We start from the raw sequence: 21,930 nt of genomic DNA on the forward strand, positions 1-21,930 counted from the left end.
GTTGTTGTTGTTTTTCAGCTCTTTTACATGAAGGATGTGATTGTTGGTCTTTGTGGTATTTATCCCGCCCCTCCTCCACTGTGATTGGACGGCTGGGTGAAAAGTGACAAACGCTTTTTCCCAAAGTTGAACATTTTTCAACTCTTGGCGACCAGAAAAAAACGTGAAAACACTCGCCGCAGAATAGACGCTTGGCGCCTCGTCACGCTGCTGGCGGTTGCAGCAGAGTGTAAATATGCGGCGCTTCCGTTGCAAATAATTAAAAAAATACGCAGGTCTCAGGAAAGAACGCTTTGATGGACAACATCCTGTTAGTGTGAACCCGATGCGAAGCCACATCACAGTTCGCTGGTCTGTCATGGAAGTCGCTCGTAGGAATAATCGCCATTGACAGGGAGGAGAAACGCACCGGCAGCGCTTGTTCAAAGAAAACTGGAGGATGAAGGTCCAGATTGTCTCTGAGTTATTCAGCAGCAGACACTTTGCAGCAAGTGCTTGAAGTTTGACAGTGTGATGTCTGTTGTCATGAAATGCATCAATTACAGAAGATCCAGGAGCTTACAGCGCCGCCAGCTCTGTGCCTCTTTGGAGGAAATTGACTCAGCATGTGCTGCTGTTCTGCTCTTCACAGAGGTACGGTGGCTCCGCAGGGGAAATGTGTTGAAGAGGGGTTTTTTAAGTAGAGAACAGAAGTAAAGACCTTCAGCTCGTCACTGCAGCTTTTTGAAAATGTCATATGCACAAATCTGAGGTTATGGAAAGCTCGCCCAGCTCTGAGAAAAAAACCCTGCAGTTTCCCAGCATGCATGTGTGTTGTGGAGGAGGGCACAGCATTCAGCGGTGAGAAATATGTCGATGCCATTGAAAAGCTACAGCAGGAATTTGACCAGCGGTTTTGCAGACTTTAAGACACACGGTGCCACTTTCCAAATTTGTGCAGACCCCCCCCTTCTCCTCCGATGTGTAAAACGCCCCCAGTGTGCTACAAACGGAGCTCGTTGACCTGCAGCGCAGTTCTGAGCTGGAAGCCAAGTCGAGAGCAGCAAATGAAAAGCAGACATGCTTGGACCATTTCTGAGAGAATTATCCCCCCGTCCTTCCCAGAGCTTTCCACAGTCTTCAAGCCGACCATGTGCTGTTTTGGAAAGCACATATCTCTGAGTGAAACTATTCTCCACCATGAACTTCAATAAATCAAAGTTCAGGTCCAGACTTGGTGATGTCCATCTTCAAGCCGCCGCCCTCAGAGTGAATGTGGCTCAGCAGTCTGAGGAGAAGCTGTAGGCCAAGACTGAGTGTAAATAATTAATGTTGAGAAGCACCAAACAGTTGAACCTTTTCTTTTTGTATGATGTCAATGGCTCCCTGACTCCTCCCGACTGATGCCCCACACGCCATATGGTCACATGACCATCTGGACATACATGTGAACATGTGTTCATATGCAGCAGGAGTCTGACCGGCTGTTTGCATGTTTCTCAGCTCGTTTCTTATTTATATCTGGAGGAAGTTTTATTAGTTTATTTTAAGGAACATGTGATGGGGCGTTTTTTGTGCCCTAAGTAGTGACTGCCAGGCAGTAAATCGTTTTTTTTTTCCCCCTTCACGTCGGGGAATTCCCGTCAGTTTATTGCTTCTCATGAGAAGTGTAATTAGTTGTGATGCTGGAGTTTCTGTTTCCTGCTTTCGTTTGTTGTTGCTTTGTGTGAGTTTGGAAATGCTGATTAATGTAGTGATGAGCAGCGATGTTGTTGTCAAAATATCTGATTCAAGTCACCAGAAACACAAGTTAATGCAGGTTTGTGGTTTCATGACTGCTTATGTTCACAAATCTGTGAAATTGTGTAAATAATATCATAGAAATAGTTTTTAATCCAAAGTCACTCAACAAAAAATGTGTAAATTAAACCTAAACATGGAATTTTTGAAGGATAGTAAACTTAAGAGCTGCAACGTCATAAAATAGTTTAAAATGTCTGTTTGTCATTTCCCACAGCTCAAAGTGATGCATTCAAATGTCTTGCTGTGTTTATTTTCACATAGTATGTCAAATATTCACATTAAAGAACCTCGAAACCGAGAATTTTTTGGCATTTTTGCTTTAAAAAAGAGCAAAAACAGCTAAAAGAGAGTGAATATTGGACTTACATTCACCAGGTGGACAGAAACACGACTCCACATGAATAATAATGTTGCTCCATAACTGTTGGATGTAGAAATAAGCAATTGTTTGCTAACAAGTTCAACATATCAACTTAAATCTGATGGTACGTCAGAGTTTTGTTCACTACGTGTTTCTGATGGAAACTAAACATCAGTGAATGCAGGTTTAAGTGAAGCTCATAAACTGGCAGCTGAAGCATCCAGTTTGTTAGTCTGTGAATAAAAACCACATTGTTCTGTACGTCAACAACATTTTTATTATTTTCCAAATGAAACATGTTCTCATTCAGGATCTTTGTGGCCTCGTTGCAGCAGCAGTAAACCTCTCAGAGCTGCAGCTTTGTCTGACAGACCTCGTTAAGTCAGATGTTGCACTCTGCCCTCCTGAGGACTCTCAGTTGTAGTTGTGGAGGGTTTTAATTGAAGTGTATGATGACAGGTAGGTGTGGTGTGACTGACAGGAGTTTGGCAGCTGAGCAGAGAAAGTTCTGGAGGACGATCAGATACCTGAAACTGGTCCGTCCAGGTGACTTGTGCCCCAAAAGACTCAGGTGTAGTCCACATCATCTGATGGATCAGTCCAGTCTGAACTCTGACAGGTTCTCCATCCTGCATCATGTGGTCCTGGTCTTCAGTGGTGGAAAGTAACTAAGTACATTTACTCAAGTACTGTACTTAAGTACAGTTTTGAGGTACTTGTACTTTACTTGAGTATTTCCATGTGATGCTACTTTCTACATTTCAGAGGGAAATATTCTACTTTCTACTCCACTACATTTATTTGACAGCTTTAGTTACTTTTCAGATGAAGATTTGACACAATGGATAATATAACAAGCTTTTAGAATACAACACATTGTTAAAGATGAAACCAGTGGTTTCCAACCTTTTTGGCTTTTGACGTCTTACAAAAAGCAGTGTGTAGTCGGGGTCACATTTCACATGTCTATGAGTTGTTAACAGCTCCACCAAATAGTGATTTTTCCCTCTAAACTTCTCACATGCTTTCATTTCAATAAATGTTCAAATGATCCAATATTTCAGCAAAAATCAAAGATTAGAGAAAAAGTCCAAAAACTGAAAACAGATTTGTGTATCAGAACTTTGTTTTTTCTTCTTTCCTCTCCCATTAATCATCTCACCACCCCTCAGATTTATCTGCTGACCCTTTGGAGGGGCCCGACCCCTAGGTTGGGAACCACTGGACTAAACTAGCTAACTGTATATAAAGTAGTGTAAACTAGCTCCACCTCCAGCAGCTACAACAGTAACATGCTGCTCTAACACTGATGCTTCACTATTAATAATCTAATGATGTCATATATAATAATATATCAGTCAGAGGGACCAAACCACTACTTTTACTGCAATACTTTAACTACATCAAGCTCATAATACTTATGTACTTTTACTGCAATACTTTAACTACATCAAGCTCATAATACTTATGTACTTTTACTGCAATACTTTAACTACATCAAGCTCATAATACTTATGTACTTTTACTGCAATACTTTAACTACATCAAGCTCATAATACTTATGTACTTTTACTGCAGTACTTTAACTACATCAAGCTCATAATACTTATGTACTTTTACTGCAGTACTTTAACTACATCAAGCTCATAATACTTATGTACTTTTACTGCAGTAGATGTAACTTCTTCCGTCTGAACCTGGTGACTCTGTGTGTGTTTGGGTGTTGGAGGATGAGGTGAATTGTTGGTGAGATGAAGAGCTGTGATGTGTTTGATGATTATTGAAGCTCTTTGTGGCTCAAACTCAGCAAACTGTTGCCAAGTGTAGAAAAGATTAGTTGTGTTTGTTGCTCCGAGCGTTGAACGGAGAATCAGTCACGTCCCAAAAACACAAGAAAGTAAAAACCAACAGCAGCTCAGAGCAAATGTGGAGAAACAGCAGCTGTGCTGCCAGCTGGAAGCTTTGTTTCAGTCTTTAAGAGAAGTTTCTCTGCATGGTTCAGATTAAATCATCATGTAGAGCGAGTGGACAAATTAACAGAAGCAAGGCCATAAACGATGTAATATCCTGCAGTGACTTCACCTCGCTGTTGCATTTCAAACAAAACAAGAAAACGTTTCAAACAACAGAAGCTGTTTGTTGGTTCAGTTTGTTCAAATCAAACTCCAGCTGCAACCATTAATCAATTGATTGATTAGACAATGAGCAGAAAGTTAATCGGCATCTATTTTGATAATTTGCAAACATTTGCTGAAATGTGATGATTTAATGTTGTTGTTTGTCATAAAATATGACAGAAAACTGAATATTTTTGGTTTTGGGCTGTTTGAAGACGTCAGCTTGAGGTATTGTTTACATTACATTAACAATTAACTGATCAATTGAAAAAATTATCGATAATGAGAAGTTGCAGCCTGAGTGTGAACTAAACAACCAAAGTTAAATATATTTTTTATATTTTATGTTATATAATTTATAGTATTTTTATTTCATTTTAGCTTTTAGCTACATGTGACGTGTGTCTGTGTTTTGTCTATTATCCACTTTTTAAACAAATTTTAACAAACAAGGTGAAGTACGTCGTTCATGATGAGCCATGGAGGAAAAAATAACTAATTTGTGCTCTTGATTTAATAATTTATGTTCTTAAGACGAACTTTCATCACTGTGTCGTCTGAGATCCTTTAAAGGGCCCGTTGTGCTTCTTGTGTTTTTCTGTTATTTATATCCTGTTCTGGTGTCGGGTGTTGAACGTGGTCAAAGATCAGAAATTTGAGGTGAACAAACTGACGTCGGGTCATCACACGTGCTGATTAACGGCGGTCCGTTCTGTGGCCTTGGTTGCTAGGGTGGTTGCTAAGGTGTTTCCATGTGTTGTTCACATTGTCTACTCTCATATTTCAGATCTAGAGCTGCGTATCATCACTGCCTTCCTGATTTGATTTGATTCAGATTCACAACATCCCAATTTGATGATATTGTCACTTTGATTGGATATCGATTAGGTTTGAGATGTTTCAGTTACAAACACCAACTTTGTTTGGATATGAAAGAGAGGAACCTTCTGACCCGGTGCATTATTAAAAATATTAATGTTTACATTAAGAATCGACACCAAAGCAGTTACATTAATATAGTCTTTATTTAACATGAGCAACACACCACAGCAGTCAACACAATATGGTGCAACTCTACAGACTCTACAGTCAGTGAGTATTGAGTGACCAGATAAAAATAGTAGCGGTGCTTTCTTTAGTGCAGAGGGTGTGGTGCAGAGATGGGTCGCATCATGTGGACACAAGTGTGTTCTTACTTTTAGTTGGTGTGTCAGGATTATATCTGTATTTGTGTTTGTACGGTCGCAGGTGATCAGTCAGTGTGTTCGTTTCAACACGGTAAATGTAGTGAAAAGACACAACAAAGTCTGAACAGCAGTCTGGCAGAGAGAGAACAACCCTGAATAGGTAAACAAATCCAGTATAAACCAGGCAGCGTAGGAAATGAACAAGGGGCAGTGGTAAAAATGCCCCAAGAAATCTCAGAATGCCCCTAAAAACTGTGATCGAGGGGCAAAAATTGTCCCCAAGAGTTTAAAAAAATAACTTTAGATTAACCAATTCAGGCCAATATCCTAATCCTACATTAACCCATCATTTTATCTTTATTCAATTCATTTAATTTCCGTCTCTAACAGACAAACAGTGCTGTTGTTCACTTTACGCTGCTGCAATGGGCCTCGTTAAAAGGCAACTCAAACCCTGCCAACACCACTGCAGCAAATAAGACAGCAAAGAACGGCTGCTTCTACAGTTGAAAAATGGAAAATAGACTGACATGGTGTTGAAGACGAGAATAAGACGACTCTCCTCTTCTGTAACACAGCCTGGACCGCTAAAAGCTAATTGTGACTTTGTTAAAGGAAGTGAACAAGTTAGTAAGAATTCAGCTCATCATCAACAAACAAACAAGCATCATTGATTTGCTTATGGTAAATAACTTTAACGCTAACACTGGAGACTTTAAAATGTCTTTGGTCTGGCACGTTAGCTAACACATTAGCAAGTTGGCTAGCTAACGTTAACGTTGCAGCCTACGTGTGGGTCTTGCTGGCTGGTTTTGTGATCAGTGCTGTTGACTAACGTGCACTAAGTGAAGTATTTTAAGCTGTTGAGTCCCAAATATAGAAATCGAAAAGATATATTTCTAGTTTACTAACGGATGATGCAGAGCTGGAGAGTCGAGTCTATCACATCGTCAGTGGGGCTAAATTTGGAGATGAAATAAAGTGTGCTAATAAAAACTCAACGAAAGTTATTTCCACAACTGCATCAATAAAGAAGGAATATTACACTAATTTGGGCTCTTTTGACAGTACTTGTAGCTACTAGTCTGTAATTTAGTGAAACACCTGAGGCTGTGGCATGCAAAGCATTAAACCCACAATAATGAAATCATTGAAGTTAGACTGGTTTTGACTTGTAGGAGATCAGCAGCTGTGTGTGCAGATGTGCAATGACAGATAGAGTTGGGGACTGCACACATCGCCTTCATTCCTGAACACTTCAGGTGGCAGGTTTCAGATCCAGGAAGGTTTCCAGCATCTCCGGCGTGCTGCTGTTCACCAGGTTACCACGTCAGTCACCAGCTGATGTGCAGGCAGCTCCGGTATCCTTTGCTTTTCTCTTTGAGCTTGTGGCTTGTTGTAGTACTATTATGAGAAAATGACCACATTCGCAGCATTGTCCGTTACGATGGCTCGGTGTTTGTTTGTAAGATAACAGTTTCAGGTGAGCAGTAATAGTCAGGTACGAATCTGTTGCTCTGGATGTCCAGCTGTGTCCAGTTAGTGCGACTCTGTCAGGTTTGAGATTCACCACTTCACTCAAATGTTTGCTTGTCCGTAAAACGTGTTTTTGGTACATTAATGAGGCTTGGACGCCGTCGTTTTCAGCAGCGCCGTACGGGCGTCTACATCCCTGCATATGAAAGCTGCAACAACTTCAGTTAGTTTTTGGGCTCGTGGAGAATTAGACATTAACTGAAACATAAATGTCTTTGCAGATTGTCTATCTGATCGTGTATTTGGAGATTTGTGATATTTCCACAATATTTCACGTCTTTTTTGCATATCTTACATATTTGGTCATTTATTACATACGTGGCTTTAGTGCAGCTCTTCTCTGTCGTCATAGTTTTTAAATCTGAAATGCAACCAGACATCTGCCTTTTGGCTCTGTAGTAAAGTAAGTGAAATATAAGAGAATATAAAACTTGTTATCAGATGTAATAAATCAGAATCTGTAGATAACACAATAAAAACATAATAAAGTGAGTCAGGCTGAAGTGTTTGACCAGATGACACTGACTCAGTTTGATCTTTATTTCCCTTCATTAACGCTCATAATGAGGCTTATTAAGGGGGAATTCCAGTTGGTCCTTTGATCTGCTCTCAGATCAGCTTGGCTCTTATCTGTGATTAATGGAGTCAGATCAGAGAGCAGATAAAAACACACAGAGCTGGTTTGTTCTGCACTGACGCCTCTCACACTTCACACAGCTCTGCACTCTCACTGTTACTGTGCAGACAAAGATAGAAATCTGAGGATCCGTAAAACGTCTGTTATAAGAGACAAAGACCGAAGCTACAAGTGTAAACTCACCAGAATATCAGCAACGATCCGCCCGAACCTGGAAACATAGAAAGACCAGACGTCTGACATTTAACTATGAGTTTCACACAGCAGTGACAGGAACGGATCAATTCATTACTAATCTTTTTCCTCTATTTGATCCCTTTTCTTTTAGTATCTATAGATCATGAGCAGACACGCATGTATGGAAACATGGTGCCGCACGGCCAAGACAAGATAATAATAATAATAATAATAAAAATAATAACAGTACTACTAATAGTAGTAATAATAATTATAATATTAATACTTAATTTAAAAACAATTCCAAACCAAGTCACAGCAGCAGAGCCATTGTTTCAGCTTGGTTCTTCATTTTAAAGATCTGTTAATTAAAATTATTTAAATGAAACCAGGTGTCTGCAGGTTAAATTACATCATTTTTAAAACTTTTTTAAAGGTTCAAATATAAAGAAATTTAATACTGAGTGCTTGGATTCTCTTTAAATATGACAGGTAAATGTAAAGTGAGTTGGTTTTATTTATAATAGATAAGTAGATTTCCCCTTCAGAGTCTGAAGGTGGGATTCGTTGTTGATCATCACTTGTGCAGCAATAATGTTCAGATTCTGCTTTCTAGGTGGTTTATCAGGACCGGCAACCTACAATTAGCAGAAAATAAAAATAATCTCTTCAAACAGCAGAGGATCTATTAAAATGCCTTCATTGAAAATGGCACGTTCAAATGTTTCAGAGTTTAAAACCAGACTGATGCAAAACAGTAGAGTTTGGCAAAGTGTTCACTGCTCCCTTACAAAGGCATGCTGGCTGCAGTCTACTTGAAATGCCGTTACAGTGAAGGCATTTTAATACACTGGAACACAGCCGTGGATTCTCCTGGAATCCAAAACCAAAGAACGCCTTCGATCTCAGACACAACACACCTTTATGATCTAATCTGGGAAAAACAAACACAAAAACATTCTTGTCCTCTCCTCTTCCTCATGCATCTGAGGGTCTCAATCCTGATGGGAACCTAAAGTTAAAGAGATGTTAGGGGTTGGCGCCAGATTGCTGTTACCAGTAACCAACAGTATCATAGTAACATAAACTAATGGTAACACACCTGCTTGGAGACTTTTATCAGCTGTGTAAGATGTGACAACATGTCGGCCTGGAGGTTCCTGCAGGTCGAACAGAAGGTGAAGACGTTTAAGCTCCGCCTCCTCTGTTTGGAGCCAGCCGGAGATAATAAACCAGTGACTACAGTACTGGTCAGTACTGAGTAGATGGGAAATACCAACTGTGAATGATCGTATATGTAATAAATAATAAACCTTCATCTTCAGGTCAGTTTCAGGGTGGATCACGCCACAGCAGCCGTCAGGGGGAGCAAATGTGTTTACACGTCAAATGACACAACAAGTCTTCATATACATTAATTTCTTAAAAACACACCAACATGTAAAAGTAAAATGATCAAACCGTCATAACCGCGTTTCTGTTGGCACCTGCTTGTTCTGCAGCCGTCACTGGTTAAAAACCAGTCCCCTCTCTATCCAGCTCTCTGAATGAAACAAAAAACAGCAGGAATTATAACATGATGAAGGATTTGATAAAGCAGCAGAACACTTCCTCTTTAAAACTTCTTCATTTTAACTTGATGAACCTGCAGAAACTCGTGAATTCACCCGCTGCAGATTAGTATTAACTGTGTACTTATTAGTCAGATATGACAAATGTGGACGTCTGCGTCGCCATCTGCACCGAGACATAACGCCGTCTGTCGCTCTGTAACACACACACACACACACACACACACTCACAGTGACTGACAGTCAGCAGCTCATTGGTCTGTTTGTTTGTCAGTGAGAGGGAATTAACGGTTTCATTATTTATTATTTTTAAAAGAGGAAAGTGGGTCATCCTGTGTCTGCAGGTCACATGACAGCATGACAGAAAGGTCACATGTTTTATTGGAGGCCAGTGGACAGATGGACGCGTGCTGGATGGTTTTTACTTGTCACTGAGTTTCTTTGATAAAACATTTTTGTCTTTTTGCACGTGATGTTCAGTGATGCGTTCATGGACTGGAGGATGTTTGGGAAACGCAGCTGTACATTTATGAGTCCACTTGGCAGAGAGCGTTTGTTGATGAGGAAATGTTTGTTGGTTTTTATTTTATATGTTTAGATCAGAGGGAACTGACGTCTCCGCCGGTCCAGTTTCAAGTAGTGATAATAGAGTTTTAGGACAGATGTGTGTATGAATGTATGGAGGATCAGTGATGTCGTAACAATATTGGAAAAAAAAAAGCTGCAATGTGTAGTTGTCAACTATTAAATTAATTACCAACTATTTTGTTAATCAATGAATTGTTTTGAGTCATTTTTTAAGATAAAAAGTCTAAATTCTGTGATTGCAGCTTGTTAAATGTGAATATTTTCTGGTTTCTTTCGTCTCTCTGACAGTAAACTGAAGATCTGTGAATTGTGGACAAAACGAGACATTTGATGACGTCGTCTTTGGGAAACACTGATCAGCATTTTTTTTTAACATTTTGACATTTTAAAGACCAAACAACTGATTGATTAATTAATTAATGAAAATAATTGCTCTAGAAAAAAAGTTAATATAAATTTTCACTCCTGTTGTTTTTCTTTCTTCCATATTTCACTTTGATTTGTTTTTTTTTTGTTGATTTGTATTTATTTCTCTCTCATTGTCAATTCCTACACTTTTACTTTCTAACATTGTTAATTTGTTTTTAATCGATATATCCATGTATGTAGTTTATATTTCAGCAACGAGGCGTTTCATTAAACATTAAAAGCATCAAGACAAAGTGCAAAAGAAACAAACCATCAAAGGACAATTAAATACAATTAAAACAGTTTATTAAAGAGAACAGAACATAAAAACAAGCTAAAATAGAAAATACAAGAATAAAGTTTACAGTGCAGTGGAAGAAATTAATTATTTGATTTAATAAAAGGCATTTGATTATATTATTATTATATTATTGCTGTTTGATTTTAGTTGCGTTTGCATTTATTGTTGATTCTCCTTCAATGTGTTTTCCGCATATAAAAATAAAATGATGAAGATGATGAAATGTGCACAAAAGATATGAGGCTGATGGGTTCAGTAGTATGTGAGGTTAGTTGCAGACACACACACACACACACGACCAAAGGCATGAAGCCCTCCAGGCAGAGATGGTTATGAGGCGTTAACTCTACAATAGAGGCTTTCAGACTCTGACACACTGAGCGGTTATTTACATTTAGTCAAACAGTCTCTATTAACGGTCTGCAGACAACTGTCACTGATCACTGTGATACTGAAGAAAACTTCAGTGTGATGATTCTCAGGTTCAAGTTCTGCAGGTTTATTGTTGCTGGACCTGAGAGATACTGATATCCTCAGGAAGTGTCAGTGTTAAAGCGTATATAACATATTTCTATAATATATATTTCTGTTGCTCCACAGTCTGATCTATACAGTGACAGTGTTGGTTGTGGCTCGTAGTGATGAACCTACAGAGAATTATCAGAGACTCTGCAGCTCCTCTCGGCTTTACGGAGCTTTATAGTGAGTTTCAGCTCATTGTTTATCTTTCCGGCTGCAACTTTACTGTTCTGGTTCACTCTCAGCGTCTCATAGCGTCGTTTTCAGAGAAAAAAAGCTGTAAAAAGTCACTGTTCACTACCTGCTCAGCACCAAACAGACACAGTTAGCTGTAGACTAGCTGGTGAACATAGTGGAGCATTTAGCAACTAAAGAGCCAGATATTTCCCTCAGGAGTTGGTAGAGAGTAAAAACAGAGTTAAAAGAGAGTGAATATTGGACTTACATTCACCAGGTGGACAGAAACACGACTCCACATGAATGATAATGTTGCTCCGTAACTGCTGGATGTGGAAATAAGCAAGTGTTTGCTAACAAGTTCAACATATCAACTTAAAGCTGATGTCAGTGTTGTTTTCACTAGTTGTTTCTGCTGAAAGAGAGCCAAGGGGGGAGGTCGGGCGGGGGGGAGGTGGGCAGGGGGGGCGGGGGGGGTTTCTTTGGCTTTGTCCTGCTGAATGTCCATATGTACAGACCAGATCCTGTCATTTCCCTCAGGGTTACAATGAGTTAAATTATTTCATTCCCCACCTCCCCCTGTGACGTTCATCCTGTCAGGATAAGGCTTTAGTGTCTCTGAGTGTCTCTGAAGTGTAATATCCACAGGAAGACGTTCAAATAAAACAAATATGCTGCTGTTTGTACGTTGTGAACTTTGTCTACAAAGGTTGTTTCACTGTGGAAATAAAATCAATGAATCAGTCGATAAAACACTGAAGTTTTCTTCATGTATTCGACTCTAAAACTGTTTTTGTCCAGAAACGTTTCAACATAAAGACAATAATGGACTCCCAGATGTCCACACAGATGATTATATGATACTGATGATGATGATCTTCTCTCCTGCAGACCAGCTGAAGTCGGTCATGGAGCAGGTCCTGGACTTCGCTGTGTGCGAGCTGACAAAGATCGTGGAGGCTTCGTTTGATGACCTCCTGCTGGAGATCACCAAGATGGAGAAAGAGCAGCACGTCCTGGAGGAGAGACTGGACAAGAGCTCCGAGAGAGGAGGAGGAGGAGGAAGTGCGGGAGGAGGAGGAGGTGGTGGAGGAGAGAAGGGGAGAGGGGGAGGAGGAGGAGGAGGAGGAGCCGGGGGGAGGCGGAGGGGGTCGGAGAACGACTCGGTGTCACCCAGCGGCTCTGAGGACGCCCGAGAGGAGCTCACTGAAGTCACAGAGTCCAAGAAGACACCAGATAGAGACGGTGAGTGCAGTTAATCAATCAATAACCAATATGTTTATATCAACAGCTTTTAGTCGTTGATTTAGTCGTTGGTTTCCTCAAAAAAGGCCTCAAAGTGTTTAAAAGTCTTTCATTTCATTCATGAAGGTCTTAAATATTAATATGTATCCTGCTGAAGGCACGAATGTTAGTTAAAAGATGTTTTTAATGTAATTTTAGCAAAAACTGGCGGGAAGTTATTTTTTCTCCATCGTTTATCTGCTGCTAATTAATGAGTCATTAGTTATATATTATATTGTTATATACTGACAGGTAATGACACAAATGTGACATAAATTTAAATAAACAGACATTTATTTCACATTGCATCTGCTAAATAATTCCAGGCTTTATCAGGCTTTATGTTTTTTATTAATGTCTTTCATAACATTTTAACATAAAACAGGCACTAAATGTGTAAATGTTCTCTGTGGTATTAAAATGTCTTTAAAAAGTCTTAAATTTAACTTGGTGAAGCTGCAGAAACGGTGTAATATGTTTCTGCTTCTTCTGCTTCCCCCAAATGGAAAAAAAAAAAAAAAAATCCAAACTTCTCGCTCAAAGAACAACATTTTATTCCTGAACGCCACACGCTTGTCTAAAAAGTTCAGGTACGTTGGAATCAGAGGAACTAATGTGAGAAACGAAGCTGTTTGTGTTTCCATCTGAGGAACCAGGTAGATCCTGCAGATGAGACCCAGGAGGAGTTCGTTCTGTTGTTCTTACTGATGAGTTGGATGTGATGAATGAATGAGCGTCTGTCTCCACAGTAAATCATCTGCTGAGTGTTTGATGTTTTTTTTATTTCTATAAAACAAAACGACACAAAATATTTCACTCACTGGCTTTGTTTTCGCCACCGCTGCTCCCTCTTCATTCACTCTCTAGCTCGCTCCACCACCGCCACTCTCTCGCTCCCTCCTAAAAATGAGTCAGGAAGCCGACAACAAAGCCTAACTTTACTTTTACTATTAACAAAAGAAGAGAAACGTCCTCCCTTCGTACTTCCCTGAAAACCCCTCGCGGGTTGTCGTAGTCCAGAAGGTTTGGGAAGCTGACGACTGATTTTTCCTAAAATAAGTTTTGGTTCTTTTCAAAACTTTTTTGTCATCTTTTTACCTCCTTCAACTTGTTCCCCACATCGATTCTCTTCACTTCTCAGTTTATATTGTCCTCTCACCTCTAAACACACCGTTTTCTCCCACGCTGATCATATCTGATTAGACTGAAGAGAATTTTGGAGACTTGTACGTCACACTGACATCATTTCCTAAATGACTTGGCTGGTTTTAGTCCCTGAAGGCTGAACATGCTTGTTTTAGTTTGAGTCTCTTATTTTAGTCTTTTATTGCCACACATGTGTGTTCAGGTCCAAGTTATATGTGCAGGTCTCAGTCTGCCCCCCCTCCACCCCCCTGGACTCTGTGACCCATCTCCATGTTGGCTGATTTGTTCGTCTGTCAGCAGCTTTCAGTCCAAAACTCTGTTTGTTTCAGAAACAATAAAGTTAAAGTTGGGCGTCTGTGGCTCAGGAGGTCGAGCGGGTCGTCCACTAATCGCAGGGTTGGTGGTTCGATCCCCGGCTCTTCCTGTCCATAATGTAAATGCTAAATGAGCTTTTATATAGAGCTTTTATATAGCACATTTCTAGTCTACTGACCACTTAAAGCGCTTTACAACACACGCCAACATTCACACACACACACACACAGCAGTTACAATTTAGGGTTCAGTATCTTGGCCTAGGACGCTTCGACAGGCGGACTGGAGGAGCCTTCTGATTGGTGGACGACTCGCTCTACCTCCTGAGGCACAGCCGCCCCAACCCGCCCAACCATAAGGAAACAAACAAAAGCCATGTCCCCAATCGGGGGAAAAATCTGATTTTTGGGTCAGTGGTTAAGGTTAGGGTCAGTGTGTGTGTGTGTGTGTGAATGAGAGGCTTAAAGTGTTTTGTCAGTTAAGGTAGAAAAGTGCAGCCTATTTACTAATTGTGAATCTGCCCCCCCTCAGACCCGGACCGCCCCCCCGTCCTGTCGGTCTCCCAGGACTGGGTTCCCATCTTGGACAAGGTCTTCGGTCAGAAGTGGTGCAGCGACGTCTGGCAGATCAAAGAGCTCGGGGGAGATGGGGGAGGAGGAGGAGGAGGGGGAGGGGGAGGTAGCGGTGGGCGGAGCCTCAGTGAGGGAGGGGTACAGCAGGTGCAGCCTCTCCCCGCCCCTTCAGTGACCCTGGAGCCCTCCCCTTCCTCCCCACAGCAGGACCCCCGCTGGATGCCGCTGGAGGACATGGAGGTGTTCTCCCCCGACGAAGAGGACAGCCACAGGAATGCCGGGGGAGGGGCCAAGACCGCTGGGTCCGGACTCTCACCTGGACCCCCCCACAGCCCCACAGGTGAGGAGCATCTCCTGAGCTGCTCCAACACACGTTTAAAACACTAAATGCTTTTATTCCACATTTTAATGTCCTTCATAGCGTCCAGCACAGATTCGTTTATAATTTCAGTTATTATTCAGAAATGACATCATTTTGATTCAGATTTATACTTTGCCTCAAAACTCGTCCTCCTTCTTTGAGTCATAACTCAAATCTGAACACAGATGTGAAACACATTTTTAGTTTCAGTGTGACTGACACTTCCTGAGGATATTATGATCTCTGATGCATCACAAATAAACCTCAGCTTGGAAATAAGAGAATAAATAAATAACAGAACCTGCCTTTTCTTCAGGATGACAGTGATCAGTGATCACTGCTAACAGCTGATTCACACGACTTTAATGGAAACTGTTTGACTGAATGTGAACAAAAAACGGGGCTCAAGTTGTTAAACACATGATACGTACTTTCAGCTGCTAGAGGTCTCTCGTTTAAAACAATAACCAAACACAGAGTGTGATGATGTCATGAAGTAGCGTGGGATCATGGGAGTTGTTGTCTTTGTTAAACAACCAGCTTCTCCCAGTTAGGATTCCTCCACCACATTGTTCAGGATGTTTTTACTGGGAGTCAAATTATCCACAGAGGTCTCCTCCTCTCCAGAACAAAAAGACTCTGTGATTAAAAAAGCTGTTTCACGTTAAAAAATCAGTGTTTCACCGACACAGGACGTCCGGAGGGGCTGTTAGCCGAGCTGCTGCTAACGTTTGCTCAGTTTGTTTCTCTGATAACTGAAGATCCAGACGTCTGATGACTAAAATCCTTCATCCGGTTAAAAGATATAGTTAAAAATGACCAAAATCTAAGAAGTTTATCATAAAAATGTGGCTTAAAACTGAATTGTTCTGGTGAACAACCACAACACTAATGCATGCGCACAAAGAGGATCATCATCTTGTGTGTGTTTATTCTTTCGCCATATGACGCCATTGACAGGCAACCAAATTAAACCAACTGTTGTTGGAAACATTTGGCATAATGTAAGTACACAACTCATCAAAATATAGAACATAGGTCTAGTTTAGACATTTTAATGCAGAATAGTTACATGATGTAGCTTCTTAAGCTTAAAGGACGAGTTCACCATGTTTCAAGTGTGTCTTAAAACAACAGTCAGGAGCCCAAATGAACATAAAACCTGTTTTTCTTGCTGTAATCATTCCTCCTGTTCATACTGACCATTAGAAGATCCCTTCATAATGACCTTACAATGTAAAAACGTATTTCAAAGTTTATCTGAAGCTAATATGAAGCTTCAGTGTCCAAATGAGTCAAATCAAGTAGATATCTTTCAACGTTACAGTCTTTTTAGTGCCAAAGTTCCTCTTTTTGTTACTATACTTCCACCTGCAGCTCAACAGGGAAACACTGTCCGAGGAAACACAAAGAGGGAATTTGATGCTAAAAAGACTGTAAATGTGTCAGATATCCACTTGATATGACTAACTCAGACTGATGAAGCTGAATAGAAGCTTCACACAGACTTTTAAATGACTGTGTGGACACACTGTGGATTTTATCCTCCATCACTTCCATTGAAAACACATTTGAAGGATCTTTTAATGTCCAGTATGAACAGGAGGAATGATTACAGACACCTGACTGCTGCTTATAGACATGATGGAAACGCTGTGAAAAACATGTATATTTTTTTCTTTTGTCTAACTCGTCAACTTTAATTCTCTGCTTGTCTTGTTTTTATATATTTTATTGGTTTTGTCGTCACTGCAGGACAGCAGGAGACCTTAAACTGAGCCAGACCTGCAGCTGCTAGTGATTAACATCACTGCGCTGTTTTTCCTGCTAAAAAATAAATAAAATGAACTTTTGAATGTATAAACTTGAGTTACGTTGTGATGGCATTTTTCACTTTTTTTTGACATTTTAAAGACAAAACTATTAATAAAGAAAACAATCAGCAGAATAATCGATAATGAAAATCATCGTTAGTTGCAGCTGAAGTTCAGATTCTACTTTGTTTTGCCTGCAGGAAGCTAACGCTAACTAGCAGCAGTCTGTAGGAACCAGTCTGGTCATTAAACTGGACGTCTGAGCTTCGTTCAGTTGTGCTGCTTGTAGCTGTGTGAGATGACGATGATGATGATGATGATGATGATGATGATGATGATGATGATGATCCTGCAGCTGCTGCAGCTCTTTAAAAAAATAAAATCTGAAGTTTCAGTTCTGTTTTTTGCAGTAAAATGTTATTTTTGTTCAGCTGTAGTGGAAACATTGAGCCTCCTCCTGCAGCTTCATCTCATCACTGTGTGCTGTTTAGTTTCTCTGCGCTGCCCTCTACTGGACACATGATGTCATTATCAATCAGTGTATTGATCTTACATAAATGAAGAAAACAAAACTTCATCCTCACACACATTGAAACCATTCTCCTTTTTTTTCTCCTTTATTTTTCATTAACAAAAAATACACTTTGAAAATAACAGCAGAAACACAAATACAACAAGTTAATTTAACCTTCATTTAATCAGGAAGTCTCTTTGTGAAGAGGTAATAGTCAAATAAAAATCTGTCCCTTTAATAATGATTCATATTAAACACGTTTAAGATAAATAAACAACAGGCTCAAAACTCTGTTGAGGAACAAACAAAAAACCCTGCAGGATGATGACATCATTCATCAATCAGACAGAACATTCAGTTCATATCTGAGGAGATTTTAATATACTTGAAGTTTGTTGAGTTTTCTGCTCACAGAAGGTTTTTCTCAGTTAGTTTGTCGTCGTGTCGTCGTGTCAGCAGCAGAGCTGCAACGATCAATTGATTAGAAAACAGAAAATTGAAAAAAATGTTTTATTAGTCGTCAATAACAGCTGACATGCAGCTTTTCAAATGTGAGAATTTGATGCTTTTCTTTGTCAGACAGTAAAGCGAATGTCTTTGACTTTTGTTTAGAGCTCCAACTAATGATTGTTTTCATTATTGATTAATAGTTTTGTCTTTAAAATGTCAGAAAACAGTGAAAGATCCCAAAGTGACCAAAATATTCAGTTAACCGTTAAAATCCTCACATTAGAGAAGCTGAAACTATTATTTAATTATCTAATTAATTATCTGATTGATTTGATCAATATTATGTCGATCGACTAATGATTGCAGCTCTCAGCGTTTACTGCTGCAGTCAAAACAATTAATCAAGACAAGAATTTATCACATAGAACTCAATGTGATAAATTATATTCCATCCGATGTGCAACATCATGTATATTTGCATATATTTATATATTTTTAGTTCTCTGAGCAGATTAATCAATAATGAAAATATTCATATTTAAGAAGCTGGAATCAGACAATTAAAAAAAAACTTAAAATGATTAATCAATTATCAAAATAGTTGGCAACTAATTGATTGATTGACGAATCATTGGAGCTCGTCTTGTTCTGACTCTCCGTCTCTCTCTCTCTCTCCGTACAGGAAGTTCAGGTCGGCGTTCGTCGGCGTCCATGTTGCATCGCCTCCTGACGCTGCCGTCTCAGCTGCTGGAGGACGACGACGAGGCCGCCGCCACCGCCAAGGAAACGCTCGCCGCTCTGGCGATCGACGCAGCCAACGAACGCCGCGACGGCGTCGAACCAGCCGGCCAGACCTCACTGTCACCCCTGGCGACAAGGGAGGAGGAGGAAGAGGAGGAGGAAGAAGAGGAGGGGGAGGAGGAAGAGAAAGGGAGGAAGGTAACTGAAATAAAGAACATATAAAAATAATAAAAAGAAGCCGATCAGATCTGATCATCAGCAGCTTTTGGGGTCATTGATCGTGTACACAGACATGTCAGCATTAACCGTATAAACGAGGATGTATTGATTGTTTCCTGTTGATTGATTGAAGGATTGATCAGGTTTCTGTGTGTGTGTGTGTGTGTGTGTGTGCAGAAGAAGAGGCGGAGGGTTTGGTCGGAGTGTGAGGAGTGCGGTCGGAGGTTCAGTCGAGTGTTGCTCCTCAAAGCTCACCGTCAGACTCACGCCGCCGACAACGCCGCCACCGACACCGCCGCCTCGCCCTCGTCCCCGCCCAGCAGCGCCTCGGCGTTACGCTGTTCAGAGTGCGGGAAGAGGTTCTCCTCGGCGACCCGCCTCCACAGCCACATCCGGACCCAGCACCCCGCCAGCAGGTCCTGAACCTGGGCCCGGGGACGGAGCGGCTCACCTGGGGCTGAACTGGAAACATCAGAGGACACAAACAGACTTAACAGAGCTTCAACAGAGTCCAACGATCCACAGAACCGACACAGACCAGAACCACAGACACGCCGAGTCCACGACATGTTGCCTGGAAACGGTTTTCTCAAGATTTTTTTTTTTTTTTTTTTTTTTTTCTAGAAATGCAGATAAACTCCCGTCAGCTGAAGGAATCAAATGTTTCACCAAACACACGGTACACTGACCCATCATCCGGGATAGACCGACCAGAACAGGAAGTCCAGTCTGAGCTGCAGCTAATGATCGTCCTCATTAGTGATCAATCTGCAGATCATTGAACAGTTAATTATCGGTAGAGTCAGATTCTGGAGAAAGATTGTTCAACACACTTTTTGTCAGTGAATATCTCCCCACAGTGCGCAACACTACTCCAGCCAATCAGCAGGCGGCGTTTGTGCACAGGATGGGGGGGGGGGAGTGATCATGACAGTCTCCGTCTCCAGCCGCCGTTGGATGATGGGAGGACTGGTGATGGGAGATGCTGTGACCAGTATCATCAGACAGACGGTCTCACAGAGTCTGTTTCAGTAATCTGAGCAAACATCCTGCTGTATGACTGTTGTCAACTTATTAACCGTATCAATTAATCAATAACTACAAACACTGTGGAGCCGAGACGCAAACTCTAAATGTTCAGTCGGCTGGTGGAGCTGCGGAGTGACGACAGACTGTTGTGATGAAAGTCTGAGAGGAACAGAAGCGACTCTACAGCAGAAGCGTCGCTCTGGAGTCCGCCACATTTCTCTTTTGGTTGGATGCAACGCGCATCCATGAGTTTTGGGGGGGGGCAGAGCTTCTGAAGGAGCATGAAGGGAAGGGGTGTAGTTCAATCTTTCTCCAGAATGATGGACTCTGCCTTTAATCACAGTTTTCCAATAACAAGATGATTTTTACTGATTTTGTGCAAAGGTTTCATATTATAAGTGTGAACCCAAAGTGTTTCACAGAACAAGATTAAAAACAATGTTTTTATAATATAATCCTGAAAACATTACATCTAGAAGCTTTACATTAAAAGATTCACAGCACATTAAAGCTCAATTTAAAACAGATAAATCTTTAAATTCTGATAGTAGCTGATAATCATCGGTCTATCCCTCCTTGTTGGTGCTCGTCGGACAGAACCAATCGGAGCGTCTCTCTGGATGAAGGTCACATGACTCGACTCTCACAACGTCTGTATTCTGGATCAAAAAGAAAAAAAAAAACCATCCAGGACCAGAAATTGATCGGTTCGGGTTCTGATTGATGGTTCTGTGTTCAATCAGGTTCCTCGTTGATCAGAAACACGATAATGAATTTCTTATCGAATCTTTTATGTCTCCTCATTTTTAGACCTTAATTAACGTTAATTTTCATACGTAACAAAATTCAACTAAACAGTTCAATTAATTTTTGTTTGTGACCAACATTTTATTAGTTTTATACACAAGCATATAGTACATATATATACAGTATATACAGTATATATAGTATATATATATATATATATATATATATATATATATATATATATATATACAGTACAGTATGTATACAACTGAAGTAAACTAAGAAAAAACAGTTAATTTACACCTCTTGTGATTTCACAATTCATAAAAACTTATCATAAAGAGCATAAACAGTCACAGTTTATAACATACATTTAACAAACAGGATGTAAATAAATCATTAAGAGTGTTTAAAGGGCCGGTACGTATAAAACTACTCAGTAAAAATGCGTCAGAGTTCTAAAATTGTTCTTATTTTTTGTAAAAACAATCAATATTCTTCTAATCTTCCTCATGTTCATATTATAAACATCTATATACATGATGAGAAAGTGCAATTATTGGTAACACTTGACTTAAAGTCCCTTTTTATTTATCGTTTATAATCAGTCTAGAAACATTTGATAAGTAATAAAACACAATCATGAAGTTATGAGCAGATACAAGGACGTTTTTTATTTTATAATTTTTATTAATGTACAATATTTGTCAACAACTTCTCCTATTAAGACATATTTTGTATAAGTACAACAGTTTTTCTATATTGTCATTCATTCTCTGTTTAAATAAAACTTTATTTATATTGCACATTTCATATAAAAAAAATACGAAAAGACAGAAACAGGATGTTAGCAAAGGTTTCAAAGTAAAAGCAACTTTAAAAAGTTTTAAGTTTTGTTTTAAAAAATATATTAACAGATAATTGTGTGTATATATATATATAACACTTATATCTGTTTTAAAGTATTTATTAACTGTTAATATACTGATTATTAATGATAAATAAGGAAACTTACAATTAAGTGTTATTATTTTACTTAAACTGTGAAAACCAGAGTTTTGATGAGTTTTAAAAATAAAATATATAAACGTTAAATTAAAATTATTCTAAATATTTAAACTTTTTTTTTAAAGATGTGGGTTTTTAATGTTTTGTATTTTTCTTTACTCAGAGCTTCCACGTCAAGAATTTTAGGATCATTTTTTAAGAGCATTTCTTTGCCGTTTTATACGTACCAGCTTTTTTTTTTAAAATTATATTGAGAGAAAAACAGATTCGATAAGAGATTCAGAACAAAGCGAACAGATCTGCACTCCAAGAGGATAAAACAGAAAACTTAAACACATGAATGGAAATAAAACTGAACCCAGAAACAAG

At 39.7% G+C, this 21,930-nt stretch overlaps 1 protein-coding gene across 1 annotated transcript in view; it reads left to right on the plus strand.

Annotated features, from left to right (window-relative positions):
• si:dkeyp-113d7.10 (putative lysozyme-like protein) overlaps nt 1-19,404 on the plus strand; it is a 38,072-nt gene extending 18,668 nt beyond the window's left edge. Inside the window, exons 3-6 of the mRNA XM_067570707.1 lie at nt 12,253-12,606; nt 14,638-15,018; nt 18,500-18,756; nt 18,955-19,404. Of these exons, the coding sequence (XP_067426808.1) occupies nt 12,253-12,606; nt 14,638-15,018; nt 18,500-18,756; nt 18,955-19,200 (1,238 nt within the window). The 3' untranslated portion in view covers nt 19,201-19,404. The remainder of the gene's footprint in view (nt 1-12,252; nt 12,607-14,637; nt 15,019-18,499; nt 18,757-18,954) is intronic.
• Nucleotides 19,405-21,930: the final 2,526 nt, after the last annotated feature.

This window comes from Thunnus thynnus, chromosome 17 (assembly GCF_963924715.1).
Source record: "Thunnus thynnus chromosome 17, fThuThy2.1, whole genome shotgun sequence".
NCBI lineage: Eukaryota > Metazoa > Chordata > Actinopteri > Scombriformes > Scombridae > Thunnus > Thunnus thynnus.